At 44.2% G+C, this 22,852-nt stretch overlaps 1 protein-coding gene across 2 annotated transcripts in view; it reads right to left on the bottom strand.

Annotated features, from left to right (window-relative positions):
• The window catches only part of itga6a (integrin, alpha 6a), a 52,710-nt gene that overhangs the window by 18,766 nt on the left and 11,092 nt on the right, over positions 1–22,852 (bottom strand). Inside the window, exon 1 of one of the 2 annotated variants that reach the window (XM_080786724.1) lies at positions 264–482. The exons of the other annotated variant lie outside the window; for it this stretch is intronic. Coding sequence (XP_080642850.1) covers positions 264–436 — 173 coding nt within the window. The 5' untranslated portion in view covers positions 437–482. Of the gene's footprint in view, positions 1–263; positions 483–22,852 lie in introns of those variants that run through there. 2 annotated transcript variants of the gene reach the window in all.

Genomic DNA, 22,852 nt, shown 5'->3' with positions numbered 1-22,852 from the left:
TTCACCGCAAATGGGGGTGAAATAGCCTACCAACTTAACACCCGGCACTGCCGGCAGGTTGTAGCCTAATGATAAGCATATGGTGAACCTGTTCTGACTCCTGTCAGGTGCAGCAGCAGAACGAACGATGATGCTCGGTTAGGCAATAGGCATGGCTATACTACTAGTACTAGTACTACACACGCTTCGGCTATTCAATATCAAGTTAAAAGTTATTTCTAAAATGAAGCTCGGACGGTAGCCTATAGTTAATGCTCACTCACATTCTTGTATCGGGATTCAGTTGCCGATGCAGGGTTAGAGAAAATCCAAAGAGGCTCCCCGGTTCTCCGATTTTCCTGAGAACATTACTGGTGTCAAAATTAAAGGCGACGGCCAATTCCGAAAAATATAAAAGTGCAAAATAAAAGACTGGGTGTCTCCTTTGGATCAGCATTGTCACGTGTGGTGTGAGTGCAGTGACCCAAATCTATCCGGAGCTTAGTGTAAAGTTGTGTGCCGGTGGCTCCGCTCCGCTCCCCACTGCTCGGTAGTCACAAATGATGTGAACTGTGAATGCTGCCGTTGTTTTTCCCGGGGTTAGAACTTCTGATGAAGAGAAGAGCCAGAGCCCCCTCCTGTGGGTAGTCCCCGCTCCTTACGTCATCGCTAGCTCACTTTATTCTCACACGTGTACTGTGCGCACTGCGCAGTAGGGGTAAGATAGCTCTGATCCATAGCTCTAATGCGTTAACGCATTAGAGCTATGGACCAGAGCTATAAGAATAAGATATCATACAATACAACATGATTTGTTGTCATAGGCTAATTGAATTAAATTATAGTTTAAACACCAAATAGGGGGAAGAAAAAAAAGATAATATTGTTTGTTGGCTGGATGGTGGATCCATACTGTAGCAACTCAATCAATCAATGCAATCAGCTGGGCAGATAACCAGGCAAGCAATGGGACAGGCATGCACTGGCACACTGTGACTGCATGTGTCCACTATCTCCTCCTTTTTGTAGGCTATTGATGCTGAAAAGCTTTTATATTTTAGTTAAGGAAAATTATGATATATAGATAGGCTACTGCACAAAAAAAGTAAAACCAGAAACATAGTTTTGAGTTTCAAATTGGTTATTGCCTATTGTATCCTATTTTTAAACTAATCAATTCTTATTACGTTATCATGACTAAGCACCAGTAAGCAGTCTGTTGTTCTCTGTTATTTCTTAGTATTTATATATTTAAGAATATTTTTCATACAGGAAGCATGCTTGCTATTAATCATGTTCCTTCTATGTACAGCATAAGCATACATATCTGTAGGCTATCTCTAACCCTCTATATATCCTCACAAAAATAAACTGTATAATTATGATAGGATATATAATTCTCATTCCATACAATGTATTAGGTGTTTGATCATGGCTGCTATATCTGAACAGAACTGGGCTATGCTCACCCAGCAGAACACAACACAATGTGAGCATTGTCAAAAGCTCAAAGCTGGTGGGGGTGAAGGAGCAAATAGAAAGGTCTTAGTACATTCCTAATTGCAACAAATCACTTGGGAAGTTCTTTTATGTCATGTGTTATCTCTGCACAATTAAGTTATGCTGATCGTATAATGTTAAAATCTAGAAAGAAGGGCTCTGCAATAATGTAATACTGTTTGGATACAACTCTGGGACCATAACCATATACTGTAGGACATTATGTGCTCAGTAATGCAATATGTGTACACTATAGTGACAATGGCTCCCTGCAGTTTATTATTCTCCCCAGACTCTGAACCTAGAGTTCAGAGTTCACACACACACACACACACACACACACACACACACACACACACACACACACACACACACACACACACACACACACACACACACACACACACACACACACACACACACACACAATAGCTGCAAGATAAACGGGACTACGTTCCAGTCATATTTTGTAATGTGTGATTTCAAATCAGTTAATATCTTCTATAACTATTAATCTGTAGATTACCCTTGTGTTTTAATTTGAGTGTTGTTAATTACATGACTTAACATACCGGTAGTCTTTATTGAGTGTTTTGTTAAAGTGATTGTTATTTGGGGAACTTTAACTGTGCTCCTGACCTCATGACCCTCAATAACATAACAAACATTTCCTATAAACTTTAGCCTTTTCCGGCTTGCCACTATGTTTTCAGCTACTATACTGGAGGGGGAAAAAATCATTTACCTTTGACACTCAAAGACTACCTGTACTATACCAGCAACCTTTATTTATGTATTATTTAAACCAATGTATCATTATGGTAATTCCCAATTTCCATTATGTAGTCCCTGTCACTTGTGACACCTGACCTACTGTTTGTCTTGGGGAGGGTGTGTAGACAACCATGTCTCCTCCAATACATGTGATATAATGGAGGCGACACCTGCTCACTGCCAGCCACTTCTTTGCACAGTGAGGAGTTTCGCGAGGAGGGTGTAAAGTTTGCAGAGGAACCCGCTATCCTTAATAAATGTTCCAGTCCCCACTGAACAGGTGCCCTGACCAATGTGTAAAGTCGCTATAGTGCAGTGACAGTTTCCCATCCCCACCTGACTTCTCAACCGCAACGATAGCCAATTGTGTTCATTGGAATTTCTGGCCAAGCCATATTCTAATCTCATTTGGTGGGGGGCATGAAATTTACCCCTGCACCAAACAGCCGCGCCTACTGGCATCCTTTGAGGTGGAATGTTGACTTGCATGTTGCCAAATGATTGGATTGCTGCTTAAATGTCAATATGACAGCTTTGACCAGATTATGCAAACTCAAACAACAAATATTTTATTTCCTCACTTAGAGAAAAGAAAGTGGCAGAGAATCACCCCGGTGTGATCCTGCACCCCTGAATGGAAGGGGATACGTTAAACAAATAGGGCTCTCCCAATCAAATCAACCCTAGGTACTCTGGTGTCATCACTCACTGAAAGTCAGTCAGTCAGTGATGTCAGTCATGTGCAAACAGTATAAGGCTGTTCCTGGGCCTAGCCAAAAAGGATGACCCACAATTCTTGTGGGTATATGTAAAACACAAATCTGACATCTGTATGCTGGATATTTTACTTGTTTTTTGAGTATTTTAAAGGTTTGCCTTTACTGATAGTATCAAGTGAAGATGGACAGGAAAGAGAGAAGGGGAGAGACATGCAGCAAAGGTCTTCATGAACGGGACTCTAACACGCGACATGCTATCAGGGCAAACGCCTGTGGCATGCGCCTGGACCACTTGGCCAAGCGGGCACGCCGATATTTGACTTGTTGAACTCTTTATCAGTTGGTACATATTATTGTCAATTCTCAAGTAACTTCTTAGCCCAAACCACACCAGCTGCAACTCCTTGCAACTACTGGCAACTCCTTGCAAGTGCAACAAAACAAACTATACCAATGCAACTCCTTGCAACTGCCATTGGGAATAATGGTTGCAAGGAGTTGCATGGCGACCATCTGATGTGTTTTTTTTATTAAGCTTAAGCAGAGACAGGCTATGAGAAAATACATTCAAAGAGCCTATCAATGACCTGCAGCTACTTACAGATACTATAAGATATACTTTATTTTGCTGACTGGTGCAGAGGACAACATTTATTCTTCAAAGCTGGACCTCTCAGAGACATTGGTTGAACGAGTTAACTTCCTGTTGTACTCCTGAAAAGATTGTAAGGAGGAACCCAGCAACATTTGAGAACATATGGGGTTCCTTTATTACTTTATTACCATTATTAAGTCCTGGTAACTAAATGGGATGTTGGAATACGAGGGAACAGAGAGGATATAGAGGGTTCAATTACCCAACATATGGAGGTATCACTCACACAAGTGAGAGTCCTGACCCCCATGTAGAGGTAAGACTGTAAGACACCATCTTCAACACGTTTAGTGAGTTTGCCTGGTGGTCATCCAATCTATTCTGTAGTTCTTGAGAGTTCTTGAGAGTTGAAACCAAATATGTCTTCCCTGTGTATTTTTGGTTTCTTCTTGAAAGATGAAAGGCTTTGAGTCAAAATGCCCAATCGAAAAAAAGTGATCTACCCCCTGAACATAATTTAATATATATTTTTTAGTTTTTTGTCTATACAATGATATGCCCAAAATAGGGATGCCAGGTTAAAAACACTGATACTTTCTTTTGTTTTATTTTGAACATCATGATGCCTTTCATCTCAGTCTATCAAATGCAACATCCAGTTCACCTCAGTAGTAGTGGTTTACCATTCATAGCCAATGGGTGGAGATTGCAATGATTCTAATGGAAAAACCTGAGGGTATCTACATTGAACTGCATTGCTTGCTCAGCACATAGTGTTCCATTCTCTCACCTGGTGCCGTGACGGTGTGACCTGTGAAGCATGTAACCTCACCTTGAATTCACCAGAGCACACAAACGGTACTTTTACATCCACCGTTTGCCCTAGGTGGCTGTGTAATATGAGCTGTCGAAAGAGGTGAACCTAAGTGGAAGTGTATTGTCTCTGGTCAATAGGAAAGGAGAAACTGGAGAGATACCCCTTTTGAACAAGGGGTGTAGGTGGCCCCCCACAGGTGAGAAAGCTTTTCTTCACTGATTAGCTGCACTTCTGTAAGAGCAAAAATACATAATAAACTAAGCCAGTAATTTAAGCTCTCAAACTGTTTCTTTTATGCTATACCGTATGCACACCTGTACTAAAAAGGGGAAAAGCTATCTAAGTTCAAGTTAAGGCACCAACTGTGTAGGTTGTTTTGAGCAATTGAACCCTGCTACTCTGGACATAATGTCCCAAATCACTCAATTATGAAACACATTTTTCACTATATCGCCTTGTTGCCAACAAACGAGATGTGAATTCCACCACCAGTAAACCTAGGACTGTTTTGCAACTTAACAGAATAGTGTAGCCATATAGCCATTATACCCAAAACGCTGTGTACCATTAATAAACACAACTTTTGTTTAGAAAAGTGTAAGTGTGTGCCAAAAATTCTAATGGCTATATTTCGTTTCACTGGCACCTTGCGGTTTAAAAGACCTGTAAACCAGACCTCTGGTGAGATTGGAGGGCCAATTACTCGCATTTCACTGTAATGAAATCAGCACTAAAGGGTGGAGGAAACCAAACCCACAGTTATCGGACAGACAAGGGAAACATGCCCATAATGCACAGCAGGCGTAGTTATTCAGTTGCACTCAATGAAGGCATTCAGCCAGCTGTTGTACCAAGGCATCAACCCAAAACTGGTCACTGCAATGTAATGTAATAATGACAGATGCATTGCCCCTCCTCTGATCATTGACTGTTAGAACTGCTCTTGCACATCATTCCACCCTGTCTGCCTTTTTTACTTTATCTTAAAATATATGAATATGGAAACTTGTTGATAAAGTTTTTGGGTTCTTTAAAGAAATGACTACCGTATAACACACAGAGGTAGCCTACTACTACTACTAGGGCCCTATCTTGCGCGCCGCCTTCCCCGTGCATGCCTAAACTTTCCTGGCATGTTGTACTATTTTGAAAAACATTTTTAAATAGTTTCAATTGCCGATCTACAAGCTCACAATGTGGATGTAGTTTGGCTATTTTCACAATTTTAAAATGTTTTTCAAAACAATGCCAAAAAGTGAAGATAGGGCCCTCCCCTGAGTGCGGAGAGGTCGAGATTGTTTGCTGTGGTGCCTGCATGTAAAAAGCATGTGGACCGATGCATTCGTTAAAACACATACACGTATATGTGTTTTAACAGTGCAAGGTCATTTTAATCAAATGCAACATGAACCCTCAGCAACACACACTGCTTGATATTTAAAACATTTACAGAATTAGAACATAACTAATATGTACCATTATTCTTGCAAATTTATGAAATACACTGAAGTAGTGTCATGCCCAAATTCACAGCAGGCATAATTCTGAGAATGATGTCATTCACTGATAGCATACATTCTCAAGTATTGTGCATGCTGTAGCCTAATACAGACATGACATCAGTAACCTCCTCCTAACTGGGTGCACAATTACCTTTCACTGTTTTACAGTGAAAGTGCATGAATGGCCAGTGACTTTTTAGAAGTTGTGTCTGCATCAGTGCACTGTGTGAAGCATGGCGTTAAATCACAGTGTGTGAAAGCTCCTGATCCCGGTCCTGTTGTGACAGTGCCGTGGTCCTTTGTAGGGGGAACGGTCGCAGTAAATCTACTCTGCTCCCCTCTCACAAAGGACTGCTTCCATTTATGGCTGCTGGGTGGGGGGTGTGCCCCAGTGAATCAACAATGAGGGGAGTGGGACCACAGACCTCAGTGAATTCTTTCTCAGGCTGGCCCTACGGATGACACAAGGAATTCTAGGGGACTCCTTTGATTTGCAAAGTGCAAAATCGTGTTGCATCAGTAAAGAGTAAATGCCCTCCAGATTGTTTTAGCATTGTCATAACCATGAATTTACAGGTGGTGATGATTGCAATGTTAATTATCTGGGCCCCTTATGCATTTCCCATTTATGTTATGCTGAACAAATCATAAAATATAGGAAGCTTTAATTGTCAATGGACTTGAACTATAGATTTATGTTATTTATGTTCTTTTAGGATTTGTAATATATTGTGTAGTGAATTACATTCACATAAGTATCAAACAAGCATTTTACAAAGTAAGCTGAACATTTCCTCCCAGGGCCAGTTGCCTTGTTGTTCAAAATTACTTCTCTTCAGGGGGAAAGCCACCATGACGAATGCAAAGGAAACATGTACTTAATCAAAAAAAGTTCTAAACGTAAACCTAATCTTCTGTAGTCCTGCAGATTAGAACAGATTAGAAGGAGTGTATAGAATCATTATACACATTTCCTGATAGAAATTATGGTACATGTCAATTCTACTTTAGATTTATGTACATTAGCAACACTGGAAAAAATGAACGACCCACTACGTCTTTGGGTGTATTGAAAGCATCTCGTTGAGGTATCCAGTGTGTCCACTATTAAACCAGAGCCTAAAAAACCCGAAATCTAACATGATTTGGCTAAAAGTGAGTTGCCAAGGTTATGAATGCTCCAATACTCCCAGCAGGACATAATCTCAGAGAATCCCACAACAGCTTCTCTATTGGTCTGGAAACCTGCCCACATTTCACACAGTTGTTGCACTCACACACTTCCACACTGGCCCTAGCTGGGCTTTCGATGAATGTACTACAATGTACTGTAGTACAAAAACAAAAAAGGAAAAGCTTTTTGGAGTAAAATGGAGCTTCGCTAGCTTGTACCTCAACACGACCCCTGGATTGTATGTAACGCACGTGCAATATGTATCATTCTAAATCATAGGCTTTGTGCCTGCCTGCTGTGGCCTATCACACAGCAGCCACTGTGCTCTCATGTAATACACCCCCACACACACACACACACACACACACACACACACACACACACACACACACACACACACACACACACACACACACACACACACACACACACACACACGTATGACATGAGAGCAAAACGGACACATTGTGAATATGGCCAGTGGACATTTCCATTGAAAACAGACAGCAGCGGTTACCATGGATTCCACAGATTCCTAGTAACAAGTCATATGGACAACCAAAATGGGTCATTGCATTATTCTGAATACAGAATACAGTATCGTTATGACTTGCCTTATTACTGCACTCTTAACTTATTTTGAATGTTTCTGTTTCATGTAAATGTTTGTTTTGTATAGTTCATAGTTTCTACTTTTTGTACTGCTGCTACTACCCAGGGATCCTTGACAATAGATCTTGTATCTTAATGGGACCTGTATAAAGGTAGAACATAACTAGAAATCCTGCAGAATTGTTAGTGTGGTTGCCTATCTCTATAGGAATATTGTTCAATTAGACGACAAGCAGATTATTGGTATTGCACTATAGGCAACCACACTAATAATAATAATAAAATAGTCAAAGGTCTCATTATGTCTGATAGACAAAGAACGGCGTCATCAAAATTATCTCTATTCACATCTTTTCTTATATGCTTGCAACAACTCCCTGAAGTGCATACAGATCAGCGTGAGTCCGCGACCCTGTCGACACCTGAATTTCCCCACAGGAAAGGGTAAAATACCATTAAAGGTCTATCATTGGTATAAACAAGCGATTCCAAACCTGTCTGTGTGCCCATTTTTGGGAAAACAGACAAGTGGGCCCCCAAATAATTGGCACACTAAATGTTATTGATAATAAATATAATATTAATATACATGCTTAAGGGACACTTCACCCCTTTTGCAACCTGATCTTATTTTAATTATGTTTGGGAGACAAGAAACACTTTCCTGGGGTTTAATACGTGTTTTTAGATTATTTTAGTATTTCAAAGTGCCAGATGTCATGGAGGACACTGGTCTCACTTCCTTCCTGGACTTTATGTTGTCTCACTATGATTGATCATTAAAATAATCATGCTCTGAAATGCACATCGCTCACCCATCTGTTGTCAGTTGGCCGCGCACACTTTTGAGATTTTCAAGTGCTGCCTTATCCAGAAAAGTTTGAGAACCACAGAAAGAGAACCTTTTGCCAGGATATCATTTAGGTTCACTCGGATGCATGTACACATCTTTCAACCATTTGCAATGAATGAGATGCGAGGCTAACCTGATGTGTGGACTTAAGATAATTTAATACAGAAGGGAATGCACTTTACATTTAAAAGTTGAAAATATTTCATAAGACTGTGTTGTTGTAAATATAAGCTTTGGAATTAATCAATAAGTGAGGACATGAGTGGGAGCAGAAGGGCTCAATTCACACCTCTCTGAGGTCTGTGTGCTTTGTTTGTGCAAGTGAGATTGAAGATTAGATGCTTAGCTGTTCTCTATACTGACATGACACCCTTGTGTTTATATGGCCTCACTGCAAAATACTTAATGTTTTACTTTCATAATGGGTTTATGAAGAGATGTGGAATATACATGTACCATTGAACAGAAATGAAAAGAATGATGAATTATAGGCACTCAAAACCATGATGACATATCATATCCTATAACAATAGTTCTTAGCTCCTAATCATTTCCAGCAACTTTGCCAGGTTTCTGGACTGAAAGAGTGATAAATAATGGATGATCATTTCAATAAGCGTTAGGCTAAATTATTGATGACACAAGTGCATCTATTACAGTAGGTATGCTTTTAGTCTTTCAAATATCCTTACTTTGACCACATAGTGATTAAACTAATACACAATTCACAGAGAAAATACTTTTTATTTTATTTGTCATTTTTCCCCCCGGCAAGCGTCACTGCCGTATCACAGAATATGACTTAACAGATATTTATATCTGAATGTCTGATGCTGAAGGCCAGGACCACTGGGACAGATAATACAAATATGGGGCACACTAAAAGCCACTTGCACCTGTCCCTTGTCCTTTGGCATAATTTTCATGTCAGTGAACACAGAATGGCTCCGCTGTACCAGCTGCTCTGTATAATACATGAAAACAGTTAATTGACTAAAATCAATTAACTGGACACTGTCACCATGACAACAGGACTACTGAAGTGGGATGAACTGAGAGGATGCAAGGCAGTTGTAATTGTGCATTTCATTTCAGAAACGTGGATGGTCATGATGAAATGCTGCCTGTCCAGCACAGTTTGAACAAAACCCACAAATGGTACTAACATATAGTACACCACAGTGTGGCTCATGATCTCATGAGGCATGGGTGGTGGTCTGGCATGCCCTGTTATGCAGAGCCTGCTCAGGGTTGTACAGAATATTCTGGCACTGGCACATCCTGAAGTCGAGTATCAGCACACTGAGACTGTAGCACTATGGTGTGAAATCCCCTCACTCTGGTATCTCAAGTGATGACTCAAGGCATTCCCATGAGGGCACCACCTGCTCGTCTGCATCGATCCTGACAGTATACACTTTCCAAATATGTCGTTTTTGAGCAGTGCAAGCCGTTCCAACATTTGACCGTGTGCGTCCATTTGTCCATATCAGTACGGCAACAACAGCTGCAGCCACCGAGCACAATTCCAGAGGTTTTCTAACCATTATTTGACACTTTTGGCTGTTGAGAAACGGCTTCTAACCATCATTTGACACTTTTGGCTGTTGAGAAACGGCTTCTAACCATTATTTGACACTTTTGGCTGTTGAGAAACGGCTTCTAACCATTATTTGACACTTTTGGCTGTTGAGAAACGGCTTCTAACCATTATTTGACACTTTTGGCTGTTGAGAAAAGCTTCTAACCATTATTTGACACTTTTGGCTGTTGAGAAACGTGTGAGGGTGGAAATGTAGTGGCCCTCTGTAGTGAGTGTGGAAATATAGTGGCCCTATGGAGTGAGTGTGAAAATACAGTATAGTGGCTCTCTGGAGTGAGTGTGAAAATATAGTGGCCCTCTGGAGTGAGTGTTGAAATATAGTGGCCTTCTGGAGTGAGTGTGGAAATATAGTGGCCCTCTAGTGAGTGTGGAAATATAGTGGACCTCTGGAGTGAGCGTGGAAAATAGTGGCCTTCTGGAGTGAGTGTGGAAATATAGTGGCCCTCTCCATCATCACCCCTGCTAGTGGTATGTTCCGAATTGAGGTGTGTGTGGGGGGGGGGGGGGGGTATCAGATAGATTTATATACTTTTCTGTAATAATACATCATCTGTAGCAGAAAAGCGGATACTGAAGCGGGGGCGGTACATGTTTGGTTTCCCATATGGGAGACCCAGTTTGAATCTGGGTGTTAGCAACAAAACAGGGCTGGATCCGGCCCTGACATCCTGGGCGCGTTCGGAAATACCGCACCAGAGCAAACTCGCCCATTAGTTTGCATTGCACGTCCCCCTGTCCATATAAACCACAGAGAACTGTTTGGGTGCTTTCTAGGTCCATCTCAATAGATAGATGTCTCAGAGAAGATTACAATAATTTTATCATAATCGATTGGACAGCTTGGTGTGTTTTTACTAGTGTGGTGATCATTTTCAGAAGATAGTCTACTTTATTTTTATTTTTAAGAAGTCTATATTAACTATTTTGATGTTGATGGTTTGTGTGTGCATGTATTGTGGTTAAATATGTGCCAAACAACTGTCCTTGATCCTTACACAACTCACAAAAGTCTCCTCATTATTTTAAATAGAACATTAGAGGCTTTCACACTGAACATGAAATGAACAAATTGTTTTTCCTTGCCAATCTAGGACAACATGATACGTTTTTGGCTAACACAGGCTAATGGCAACCATGAAGTAGTCAGACCTGTCCTAACCAATTAAATAACACAGGGGATTAAGTATTAGTTGAATATGTGATATACGAAGGGGACTATAATAGCCTACAATCAGTTGCAATATAATAAATATGCTTACTGCTTTGCGCAGTGTCTTAATCTTAAATATGATGCACCGATGGACCCCTGAGGGAGAGACCCAACAACACAGGCTGTGCAAGGCTTTGGCTTGAGGCTCATGAGGCCAACCATCAGGTGAGCATGTGCCTGTGCTGAGCAATTTAACCCATTCTGACCTGAGATCAGATTCTAAAAATGTCTTCTACATCCTGACAGTTTTCTGAAAAAGCGATGTTTCTATGTCAGTCGTTCTAAAATAGCAGACCTACAAGCTCGTAGGACGCCACTCGGTGGCGCACTATGAGCTTGTAGGTCTGCTATTTTTTAAATAGCTAAAGCATAACTTAATGATTACACCAAAAGGGGTTCCTGCCGAAAATGGGTGAGTGGACCAAAAACAGCACTCCGTCTAAGCCAATCACAGGGTGTCAGAGCTCGACTCACTATGTGTGCGAGTGGCCCACTGACGAAGATCTTTGTCTTCAATACACACAGTAAAGCAACATGACAGATCATGATTAGCCCGATGATGGCCTACTACAGCGACTGTCCCAGTCCTGTCCTCTCAGTCACAACCGTATATAGGTATTGTGAATGTCTGGAGCATGGGCTATATATGTGCTCACTGCTTAGCAGATTTCAGCTTAACCCATCCCAACCTCCCAACCAGCCTTGCAGCTGAAAAAGGACCAGGTCATCCAGATCAACACTGACTGGTGGCCTGTGGCATCTCCCTCTGCCCACCACGCAGTTTTGGAAAAAGTACTCTTTACTTTTTACTTAAGTAAAAGTATAAATACTGCAAAATAGAAATACAACTAGAACTGCACTCTGCCGAGTGCATACTTGCTTGTTGCACACTAGTAGGCCATAAATGGCCTACTAGTGCGCAAGCAACTACTGCGCAAGCAACTACTGCGCAAGCAACTACTTTTTTACAGAAAAATGAATCATTGATATGTGATGAAAAAAAAGGTATATAAACTGGTATATAAACTAAAATATATTATACAGTATAATTATTTTATTACTTATTGTAAATTGTCAATTGTTTTAAATGTATTTCATTTTGTACTATAGTGATATTAATACTAAATCATGATCAGAGTAATATGTGTCTCTAACTTCAATTTCTGTAATAATACTTTCAAATTTGTTGAAATATACATGATCTAAAATACTTCCGAAATCTGTAGTTGGATTTGTATCTCAGTGATGACGTAAGAGAAATGGTCATCTGTGTAATCTGGTCCCACCAGATACCACATTACGTCATCATTGAGAGCTGGGACCAGAGTACACGGTGTGTATGCCCTAGGGACCTCCAGGACATGCTCCCTCCACCTTACACCAGGCGGCGAAACACCCGCCGATGCACAGCCACACCAGAACATGCTCTCGACCCCCCAGGCTCCAAAACACGGACATTGGACAGAACTTTTCTCCACACTGCTGTTCAGGTGTGGAACAGCCTACCAGAACATGTAGTGGACTCCATCACAGACAACGGCCTTCAAGCCTTTAAACGCAGAGCTCACAGACATCTCCTGACCACCCCTCACACTGACTGTTGAGCTGCAGTGAACCATTTGATTGGCCAATGGATATGTATTTACTATGTATTACTTGGCTATTGTTCACAATTGCATCTAATAAAAAAAAATAAAAAATATGTATGACTAGCTCTCAGTGATGACGTAAGAGATATGGTCATCTGTGTAGTCTGGTCCCAGCAGACCAGGCACAGATTTACAAATTACAAATCACATTACAACTACATACAGAGTATGTAGTTGTAATTTGATTAGCAGTATACTGTGGTTACTTGGTTCCAAAAAGTGAAGCCAAGTTTTTTTCAACCGTAAGTCTGTGCCTGGTTTGCTGGGACCAGTTACAACATTACGTCATCGTTGAGAACTGGGACCAGAGTACATGGTGTGTATATGACGTAATGTTGTAACTTGTAACTAGTCCCAGCAAACCAGGCACAGACTTACGGTTGAAGAAAACTTGGCTTCACTTCGAAGAGACCAAGCGAAATGATTACTTGCGCGCTCTGCTTGCGCAAGTAATAACAATAGAAGTTAGAAGTAAAAGTCCGGAATCCAAAATGTACTTTAGTAAAAGTACAAATAAAGTATGTAGCCTACTTAAAGCATCAAAAGTAAAAGTAGAGAGAAGGGGAGAGACATGCAGCAAAGATTATCATGAACAGGAGTCAAACACGTGACACGCTGTCAGGCCAAAGCCTATATGTGGCATGCGCCTGACCACTTGGCCAGCCAGCGCCTCACAGACAGGAGTCTGTAGGAGTTTGGAGTTCTGTAAGAAAAGGCCCAGTTGTATATGTGTGTGTGTGTGTGTGCGCGCGCGCGCGCTCAATGATGCATATAGCCAGTCTGCAACTGGTGTATGGGGTGACAAGAATCCAGATACAAACTGTTCATTTGAAGGACAGAAGTGTTGCTTGTGTGGGATGGGGGGAGTTGCTATAGGCCTAATATTGCCTGTCATTTTGTTATTAAACCCCTCTGGTGTCTCACATTTTGTGTTAAAATGCTAATTTTGGTCATTGGTGGTATAGCCTACAGGCCGACTTAGTAGGCCTAGCCCTGGGGAAATATTTCTCATGTTATTTTAACATAAAAAACACATATTACAGGAAAATAGGTTTACAACAGAAAGCCAACTATTAAGGGACTAGGGAATTTGAACACTGATGACTGCCACTGCCAGTCACAATGTGGGACAGGGTCTCAATTTGTGGGACACGTGAAAAGTATGAGGGACTGTCCCACGCAAAGGGAGACATCTAGTGGTGGTTATTCAAAAGATGTGCATTTCATCATTACTGTGGTCCTCCTGATGGACAATTATTTCATCATTTCGTGTAGGCTATACTCTAGCATTGTTCAGTCCAGTCCTTATCAAAGAACAAGATTCCTTTACAGGATCTCCTCACTGGTCAACAAAAACAGGAGCCCGTTAGGTTTCTTCGACTATGCATGCACCTCTTGGTATACCATGTATCCAGTCCACGGATAGCTAGCCGTGTATATCCACGGATATCCCGAGCCGTGTATATCCACGGCTTCCGTGACAATTACCTAAACATGAGAGAGATGTGCCATATATGCATGCGTACGTACTACGCACGATGATTCCATTCACACCTCTCTCTCTGCATCCTCTCTCTCTCCGGCGTCTCCGCACATGACCATGAAATGGAAAGCAATGGCATTTGGCCTGGGTCCTTATGGGTAGGTTAATAACTTAATATCCAGTTTCTCTGTAGCGGTCCGCAATTTTGTTCAAGCTTCACACTCCAATACAAATGAAACTATTTGAATAAATAAAGGTTGTACATGTAACCAAGTGTAGCAAAGGATTTACTTTTATAGTTATGACTACGCCACCTTGAGATAGTTCAAGGAATTACATGAATAGACTAGTAAACTGGGTTCCCCAACCAATGCAAGTTATTTGAGACTTGAGACAAAGTTCCAAAACACAGGAATGTATTAACTTTTAAGAAAAGTATGGAATAACAAATAATTATTAGACCAATTTCATATATATAATGCAGTAAAATGCGAACAATATCTTTAAAAACTAAGAACAAAACTAAATGCACGCACTGAACCACACAGCATGCAGGAAAACAACAAGAGGAAATGGCTCAATTAAATAAAACCAAACAATAAAATCAGTCTAAACAAACAAAACAAAACAGCAGTGGTGACATCTATAAGGAAGTGAAAACAAAACATTCAGTACACTATAAAGTTAAACAAATAAATCATTGCAACAACAATTTGATATGATGTATACCTATTTGAGTCTGTGTTCATTCACATCGGCCCCTCTGGCACATGAGCTCATCCGCAGGCACATGAACAGTGGTAGTAACAAATAATTAAAATACTTATTTAGAAAACACTTATTTAGTACAATCTAAATAAAAACATCTATCCATTATGTTACTCACCAAGGCAGGGACAGCTAAAATACAATTAAGACATGATCTCAGGACCCACAGCCAACACCAAGAAACCTGTGTTCTTTTAAGTTGTGTTCGCGAAATACTTCGCTTATGGGAGGTTTCGATCTGAGAAAGCGAGGTGCAGATATTCATTTATGAACTCACACAGGCATTTTATATGCACTGTGGGTTTAAGGCTCGTGACGCAGGCACCCAGCGCCTTAGGCGTATATAAGGCCTAGCTGCTGCGTCACAGGCCACTCGTTTTCCTTCTGCCACAGAGGTTGCATGATAACGCTAGCCAGTTATACTTTGGGCGATTCAACACTTCATAAACCGGGCGAGAGACAGGACTCAAGCTCCGTGAGGTTCCCTAGTAGTGTACTGGTTAGATTCATATCTATTTTTTTTTTTTTTTAAAAGCAGAGAGAACTCTAAAGCTTTTCCTCGACGTTTAAATTAGTTTAAAACTCAGGAAACTGCTAATTTTACTACAAGCTAATTCGCGCGAGCGAAGCTACCTAGCATAGCTACTCTCACGGGCCTAACACCCGTCCCAGCTAGCTTAAACACACAGCTTTTTTCTCGACGTTAAACTGGTTTTTAATTCAGGAAAACTAGCTAATTCCAACAAGCTATCTTCCCGTTGGGAAGCTAGTTAGCCTTAGCTGCGCGGAATCACGGGCCTATTACCCGCGGCTCCGCTAGCTTATAGCTAACTTGAGAACAAAGGAACGGGTGAACCCGCTCTTTTTAAGATAGCCGTTCACTAACTGTGACGATAGCGAACAGAGGAACGGGTGAACCCGCTCTTTTAAGCTAGCCGTTCACTAAACTGTGACGATAGCGAAAAAGAAAACAAATGTCTAAGTTTGCTTCTACGAGAAGTTCGAGGGCGACAGACCCGACCCAGACCTGCCTCCTCAAAGGGAGAAGCAGGTCTGCGAAGGGCCTCCGCGCTCCATGCCTAGACAGCGGGTCGACTGGCCACCGTTAGCACGTAGCACACCAGTGCCGCGTGCTAGCGCGGCTAACAAAGACAACACTGCATCCTCCCGGGTCCCGATAGCCAGGGCCGAAACCCATGACTACGGGGCCTGGGGAGCGAAGCAGAAAATGACGACCCAGCCAAAGCAGCCAACTGAGCGGGGGAAGTTACACGCTATACGGCATATTACCGTAGAAGAGTTTCCCCCCGCTCCATTGACTAGACCGCGCCAGCTGCTAGTCAAGGCTGCCGTGGAGCCTCCCCCGAAGCGCGCAGCACACACTGTCGTGCCTAGGAGGATGGCTGACCGCAGAAAATATTTTTCTATTGTCCCGGGCTCGCGCATGCTCGCATTGTTCGACCAGGGAAGCCCTGCTATATCCCGTGCGACAACATGGAGACCGTGCCCCGCATCACTGTGTCATCACAGCACCAGCCCGACGGCCGCGCTACGCGAGCCCCAGGCTTTGCGGCCTTCCCTCTTCCCAGTTCCCACTACTACATCCAGCAGAGAGTATAGTGGTCTCGAACCACAAACCAAACGTTTCAGTGGGAATGTACACGCAGTTCTGCCCCTGTGCAAACCCCTCAAACATGGTGAATGTGCATGATTATGTCACAAATGTGTATGTTTTTTAATTCAATAAAAAAGTAACACAAACATCTCACTCAACGCCGTTCCCAAGACCCACTGCTTCCCTCAACATTACAAGGTATGTACATTGTGAAGCTAGGTTTGTTTAGCTGTTTAGCTAACATTTAAAAGAGGTCGGGTTTAACAACCTCGTTGGATGGTCGCTGCCATCCTAGCATGCTTAGCATTACTAGTCAGGCTGCTTTCAGGGTGGACGACGGACACAGAGGACGCCCCGGGACCGCTGGCCGCTGCTCTCCTCCGCCCTACAAACGTTTCAGAGGGAATGTACATGCAGCTGCTGCCACTGTACAGAACCCCTCAAATGTTGTTAAAAATGTGCATAATTATGTCACAATGTGTATGTTTTTTACTTCAAAGAGTAACACAAAAACGAAAAACACAAGAACAACTTGAAACCTGACACAAGGGCATAAGCCCATACGTGGGGATTATAACCCGCCTCTGGGACAGTTTTAAAACTGTCCCAGGCCCGGGAGGTCACGCCCAATTATTTTTTCAATTAATTGAGAAATTAACGGCCTGTCTACTGATGCCATGCCTCTACACGCCTAGGCCACTAGAGTGCACCAGAGCCTCACAGACAGAACCTTCCCCTAGAACGGGGGCTTCTCCTCTCACGGCCCATACGTGGGAAATATACGAGAGCAGGGGTCAGGACGTACCCCTGAATCTCTCCTCCCTTCAGGGGTCCGAGTTAGAGGGTAGTGGTCACGGACCTCACCCTCAAAACCGCAGACTCTAAAGACTTTTCAAAGCCGAAAATTGTGCATGCTACTAGCCTCTGTACCATTTTCTGCATGTGTTGTTAATGTGTATTCTCTGTATTTTTTTATAAAATAAAAATATACATGAAACAAAAACACGAATACGACCTGTAGGCCATAGGCCCATACGTGGGGAATAACCACGCTCTGTGACAGTATTATACTGTCACAGGCCGGGTAAACTACGCCCAATTATTTTCTCACCTCAATGAAAGAATAACGGCGTTTAATGGTAATGCCTCTACGCGCCTAGGCCACTAGAGTGCACCAGAACCTCACAGACAGAACCTTCCCAGGAGGACGGAAGGCTCCCTATCACCCGTTAAAACAGGTGTGCAAGACCCCATTTGCCACACACACCGCGGGTGCGGGACAATACAGAGGGGACGTGCACGCAGAAATGCCTCAGCACAGGCCCCTCAAAAGAGCACGATCATGTGCTTCACATTCAGCATGTGTTAATGAGATAATCGCCACAGACAGTACTGTTTAAAGCAGCTCTCATTCTCTCATCTAAAAGAAGAGAAACATTTGTCCCCATGCGCTCAAATCGCTAGAGGGCACCAAAGCCTCACGGACAGAATCCCCTGAAACAGAAGGGGCTCCCTGTTAGGTCATCAAGCTCAGTGCTGGATACTGGGAACTCCCCATGATCATGCGCACTATAGCAGAGGGCTAAAGGTTAAATAAAACCGCACACTCTCGAAGGAATCATCTTCTCGAGAGCAGACGGAGAGGATAGGGGCACATTCTAAAGGTGGAAATCGATTCCGTCCTGCAGAAAGACGCCATCTCAGAGGTCCCTGTCAACCAGTCTCTTAACGGGTTCCCCGCTATTTTCTGGTGAAAAGACAGGGGGCGGGCTTCGCCCATTCAAACCTCAGAGCCCCGACTCGATTTTGATGACTTTGGCTTCAAAATGCTGACACCGCCAGTCCTACTAAGCTTACTCCGCGAAGGGGACTGGCGCACGTTAAATGGACCTACAGAACACATACATTCAAGGTCCAAACTACCCCCCCGCACAGGAAAAAATTCTGCGCTTCGGGTTCAAAGGGAGAGTACGAATACAACGTCCTCCCGTTCGGACTGTCCCTGAGTCCGAGAGTCTCTGTGAAGGTTACAGCCACGGCTATAAGCTCCACTATGACAACAGGACATTCGTCTAGCAGCGTGCATAGACCACTGGCTCCTGTCAACAGACTCGCCACAGGAGGCGCTGTTGCACACTCAACGAGTGCTCAACCACCTCCACTCTCTAGGGTTCCGAGTGAACCAGGAGAAGAGCGTGTTAACGCCGACACAGTCTATAGACTTCATCGGTATAACGCTGGACTCGATTTCTTTCACGGCTCGTCCGAGCCAAGAAAGAATAGAGGCGATAATACAGTCCACGGCATCATTCAAAAGGGATCGCTCGATTCCTTTTCATGCATGCCTGCGGATGGCGGGGCTTATGGCCTCGGTGGTTTACATAATACGCCTAGCCAGGCTAAAATATGAGACCTTTTCAACAGTGGATGAATGCGTTACGCATACCCATGCACCGTCGCCGCCAGAGGGTAACAGTGACGTCACAATGCGTGCTAGCACTGAAATGGTGGGCGGACAGACGAGCCCTCTCAGAAGGCGTCCCTATGGGCAGACCTCTGACCAGGAAAGTCGTCACCACAGACGCCAGCATGTCTGGCTGGGGAGCCACATTGGAGGGCACTACAGCCAGAGGACTGTGGACAGGACAACTACTGTGCTTTATAAATAAAGTTGAGTTGAGTCCTGCCACATCAATTATCTGGAGTTGATGGCGGTGTTCCTCGCACTGAGGTGCTTCGAACCGCGCATCCAAGGTTGCCACGTCCTGGTCAGGACAGACAACACGACAACGATGTGCTACATCAACAAGCAAGGGGGACTCAGGTCCCCCCGCTTGCACCAACTGGCTCAGAAACTCACGTTGCGGTGCAACGCTCGTCTCTTGTCCATTACAGCGTGCCACGTCCCGGGTGTTCTAAACACAGGAGCGGACCTGCTGTCCAGGGGAGACCTCCGATACGCAGACTGGTCACTACACCCCGAGGTAGCAAACCAGATCTGGGGCAGGTTCGGAGCGCCCGAGGTAGACTTGTTCGCCTCAGAGCAGGACACGGAATGTCCTCTCTTCTTCGCCATAAGAGGACCATCGACATTGGGACTAGACGCTCTAGCTCACCAATGGCCCAGGTCCCTTCTCTACGCCTTCCCTTCACTGAGTCTCATTCTCCATACTCTGAACAGAGTGAGGACTCAGGGTCTGACGCTACTTCTAGTAGCACCAGCCTGGGGCGTGTGGAGGACGGAGATAGCTCCCCTCCTCTACAGCCGACCATGGAAGCTCCCTCTACGAGCGGATCTCCTCACGCAGGCGAAAGGAGAGATCTTCCACCCTTGCCCCAGGGACCTAGACCTATGGGTCTGGCCCGTGAGAGGGTGATGCTGACAGAAACCGGCCTCCCTCCGAATGTTATTGCAACAATTCAGAGAGCCAGAGCCCAGTCAACAGCAATACGCTGCGAAACAGCCTGGAGCGTGTTCGGGCGGTGGTGCTTCGAACGACCTAACCAGGTTATCCCCTTCCAAGCTTCAATAGTCGACATCCTGACATTCTTGCAGGAGTTCCGGGATAGAGGTCTAGGCCTCTCTTCAGTGAAAACCCACCTGGCAGCCATCTCGGCTTGCCACGTGGGCATTGACAACCAGACGGTATGGAAACATCTGCTGGTAAAACAGTTTGTGAAGGGCGTACGCAGGGACTGTAAGGTCAACAGGCCCCTGGCCCCCTCCTGGGATCTGTCACTAGTACTCAGGGCTCTAACCAATGAGCCCTTCGAGCCACTGCAGACGGCTGACTTAAAGTTTCTTACTCTTAAGACAGCCCTCCTAGTCGCTCTGACGACCGCTAAGAGGGTCAGCGATCTACATGCACTTTCGACCACTCCAGAGTGCATGAGATTTGTCGACAGGTCAACCAAGGTCACCATCAAAGCAAACCCAGCCTTCTTACCAAAGAATGCTTTCTCGGTCTGCGTACCGGTGGACCTACAGGCTTTCCACCCTCCCCCCCTTCGCCACGGAAGAGGACAGGAGGCTGAACCGCCTTTGTCCAGTAAGAGCGCTCCGCGCCTACATGGACAGGACAGGCCCCTACAGGATAGGCCATCAATTGTTCGTATCCTGGGGTGAAAGAACCAGGGGAAAACCTGTCACCAAGGTCACTATCTCCAACTGGATAGTGCAGGCCATTCATCTGGCCTATACCACTCAAGGAATAGAGCCTCCGCTTACGCTAAGGGCTCATTCCACGAGAGGCATGGCAGCATCCTGGGCGCTCCACAGGGGCATCTCGATCCAGGACGTCTGCACAGCAGCGAGCTGGTCCTCCTCCTCGACCTTCGCCACATACTATAACCTAGATGTGGCGGTGCCTTCTATAGCGCACGCGGTCTTGGGAGCAGCCGCACCATAGGTGGACTATAATAAAGTCCACCTTACAGAGCCCCGAAGGGAAGGGGACAAAGTCCCCTCCTCCCTCTATAAACCCAGGCTACCTGGGGTAGTCTCCGCCCTACCCCAATTAGCCACTAAGTGGGACCGGGCCACAAACCTGAGGTTTGTCCCCAGCCCTTAAATTATCCCAAAGTCCTAGGACTCACTGGCTAGTTCTGGATACGGGAGTTCATAAGGTCCCATAAGCGAAGTATTTCGCGAACACAACTTAAAAGAACATGAAGGTTACTTTAGTAACCATGGTTCTTTAAGTAAGTGAGCGAAATACTTCGCTGAACACCCTTCTGTCATGCTCTGTGGCAGAAGGAAATTGTTCGAGTGGCCTGTGACGCAGCAGCTAGGCCTTATATACGCCTAAGGCGCTGGGTGCCTGCGTCACGAGCCTTAAACCCACAGTGCATATAAAATGCCTGTGTGAGTTCATAAATGAATATCTGCACCTCGCTTTCTCAGATCGAAACCTCCCATAAGCGAAGTATTTCGCTCACTTACTTAAAGAACCATGGTTACTAAAGTAACCTTCATGTTCTTTTAAGTTGTGTTCGCGAAATACTTCGCTTATGGGAGGTTTCGATCTGAGAAAGCGAGGTGCAGATATTCATTTATGAACTCACACAGGCATTTTATATGCACTGTGGGTTTAAGGCTCGTGACGCAGGCACCCAGCGCCTTAGGCGTATATAAGGCCTAGCTGCTGCGTCACAGGCCACTCGTTTTCCTTCTGCCACAGAGGTTGCATGATAACGCTAGCCAGTTATACTTTGGGCGATTCAACACTTCATAAACCGGGCGAGAGACAGGACTCAAGCTCCGTGAGGTTCCCTAGTAGTGTACTGGTTAGATTCATATCTATTTTTTTTTAAAAGCAGAGAGAACTCTAAAGCTTTTCCTCGACGTTTAAATTAGTTTAAAACTCAGGAAACTGCTAATTTTACTACAAGCTAATTCGCGCGAGCGAAGCTACCTAGCATAGCTACTCTCACGGGCCTAACACCCGTCCCAGCTAGCTTAAACACACAGCTTTTTTCTCGACGTTAAACTGGTTTTTAATTCAGGAAAACTAGCTAATTCCAACAAGCTATCTTCCCGTTGGGAAGCTAGTTAGCCTTAGCTGCGCGGAATCACGGGCCTATTACCCGCGGCTCCGCTAGCTTATAGCTAACTTGAGAACAAAGGAACGGGTGAACCCGCTCTTTTTAAGATAGCCGTTCACTAACTGTGACGATAGCGAACAGAGGAACGGGTGAACCCGCTCTTTTAAGCTAGCCGTTCACTAAACTGTGACGATAGCGAAAAAGAAAACAAATGTCTAAGTTTGCTTCTACGAGAAGTTCGAGGGCGACAGACCCGACCCAGACCTGCCTCCTCAAAGGGAGAAGCAGGTCTGCGAAGGGCCTCCGCGCTCCATGCCTAGACAGCGGGTCGACTGGCCACCGTTAGCACGTAGCACACCAGTGCCGCGTGCTAGCGCGGCTAACAAAGACAACACTGCATCCTCCCGGGTCCCGATAGCCAGGGCCGAAACCCATGACTACGGGGCCTGGGGAGC

The sequence above is a fragment of the Protomyctophum bolini genome (genome assembly GCF_963924005.1).
Source record: "Protomyctophum bolini genome assembly, chromosome: 16".
Lineage (NCBI taxonomy): Eukaryota > Metazoa > Chordata > Actinopteri > Myctophiformes > Myctophidae > Protomyctophum > Protomyctophum bolini.
Note: the sequence above shows the minus strand (reverse complement) of the source record. Positions and strands in the feature narration are given on the sequence as shown.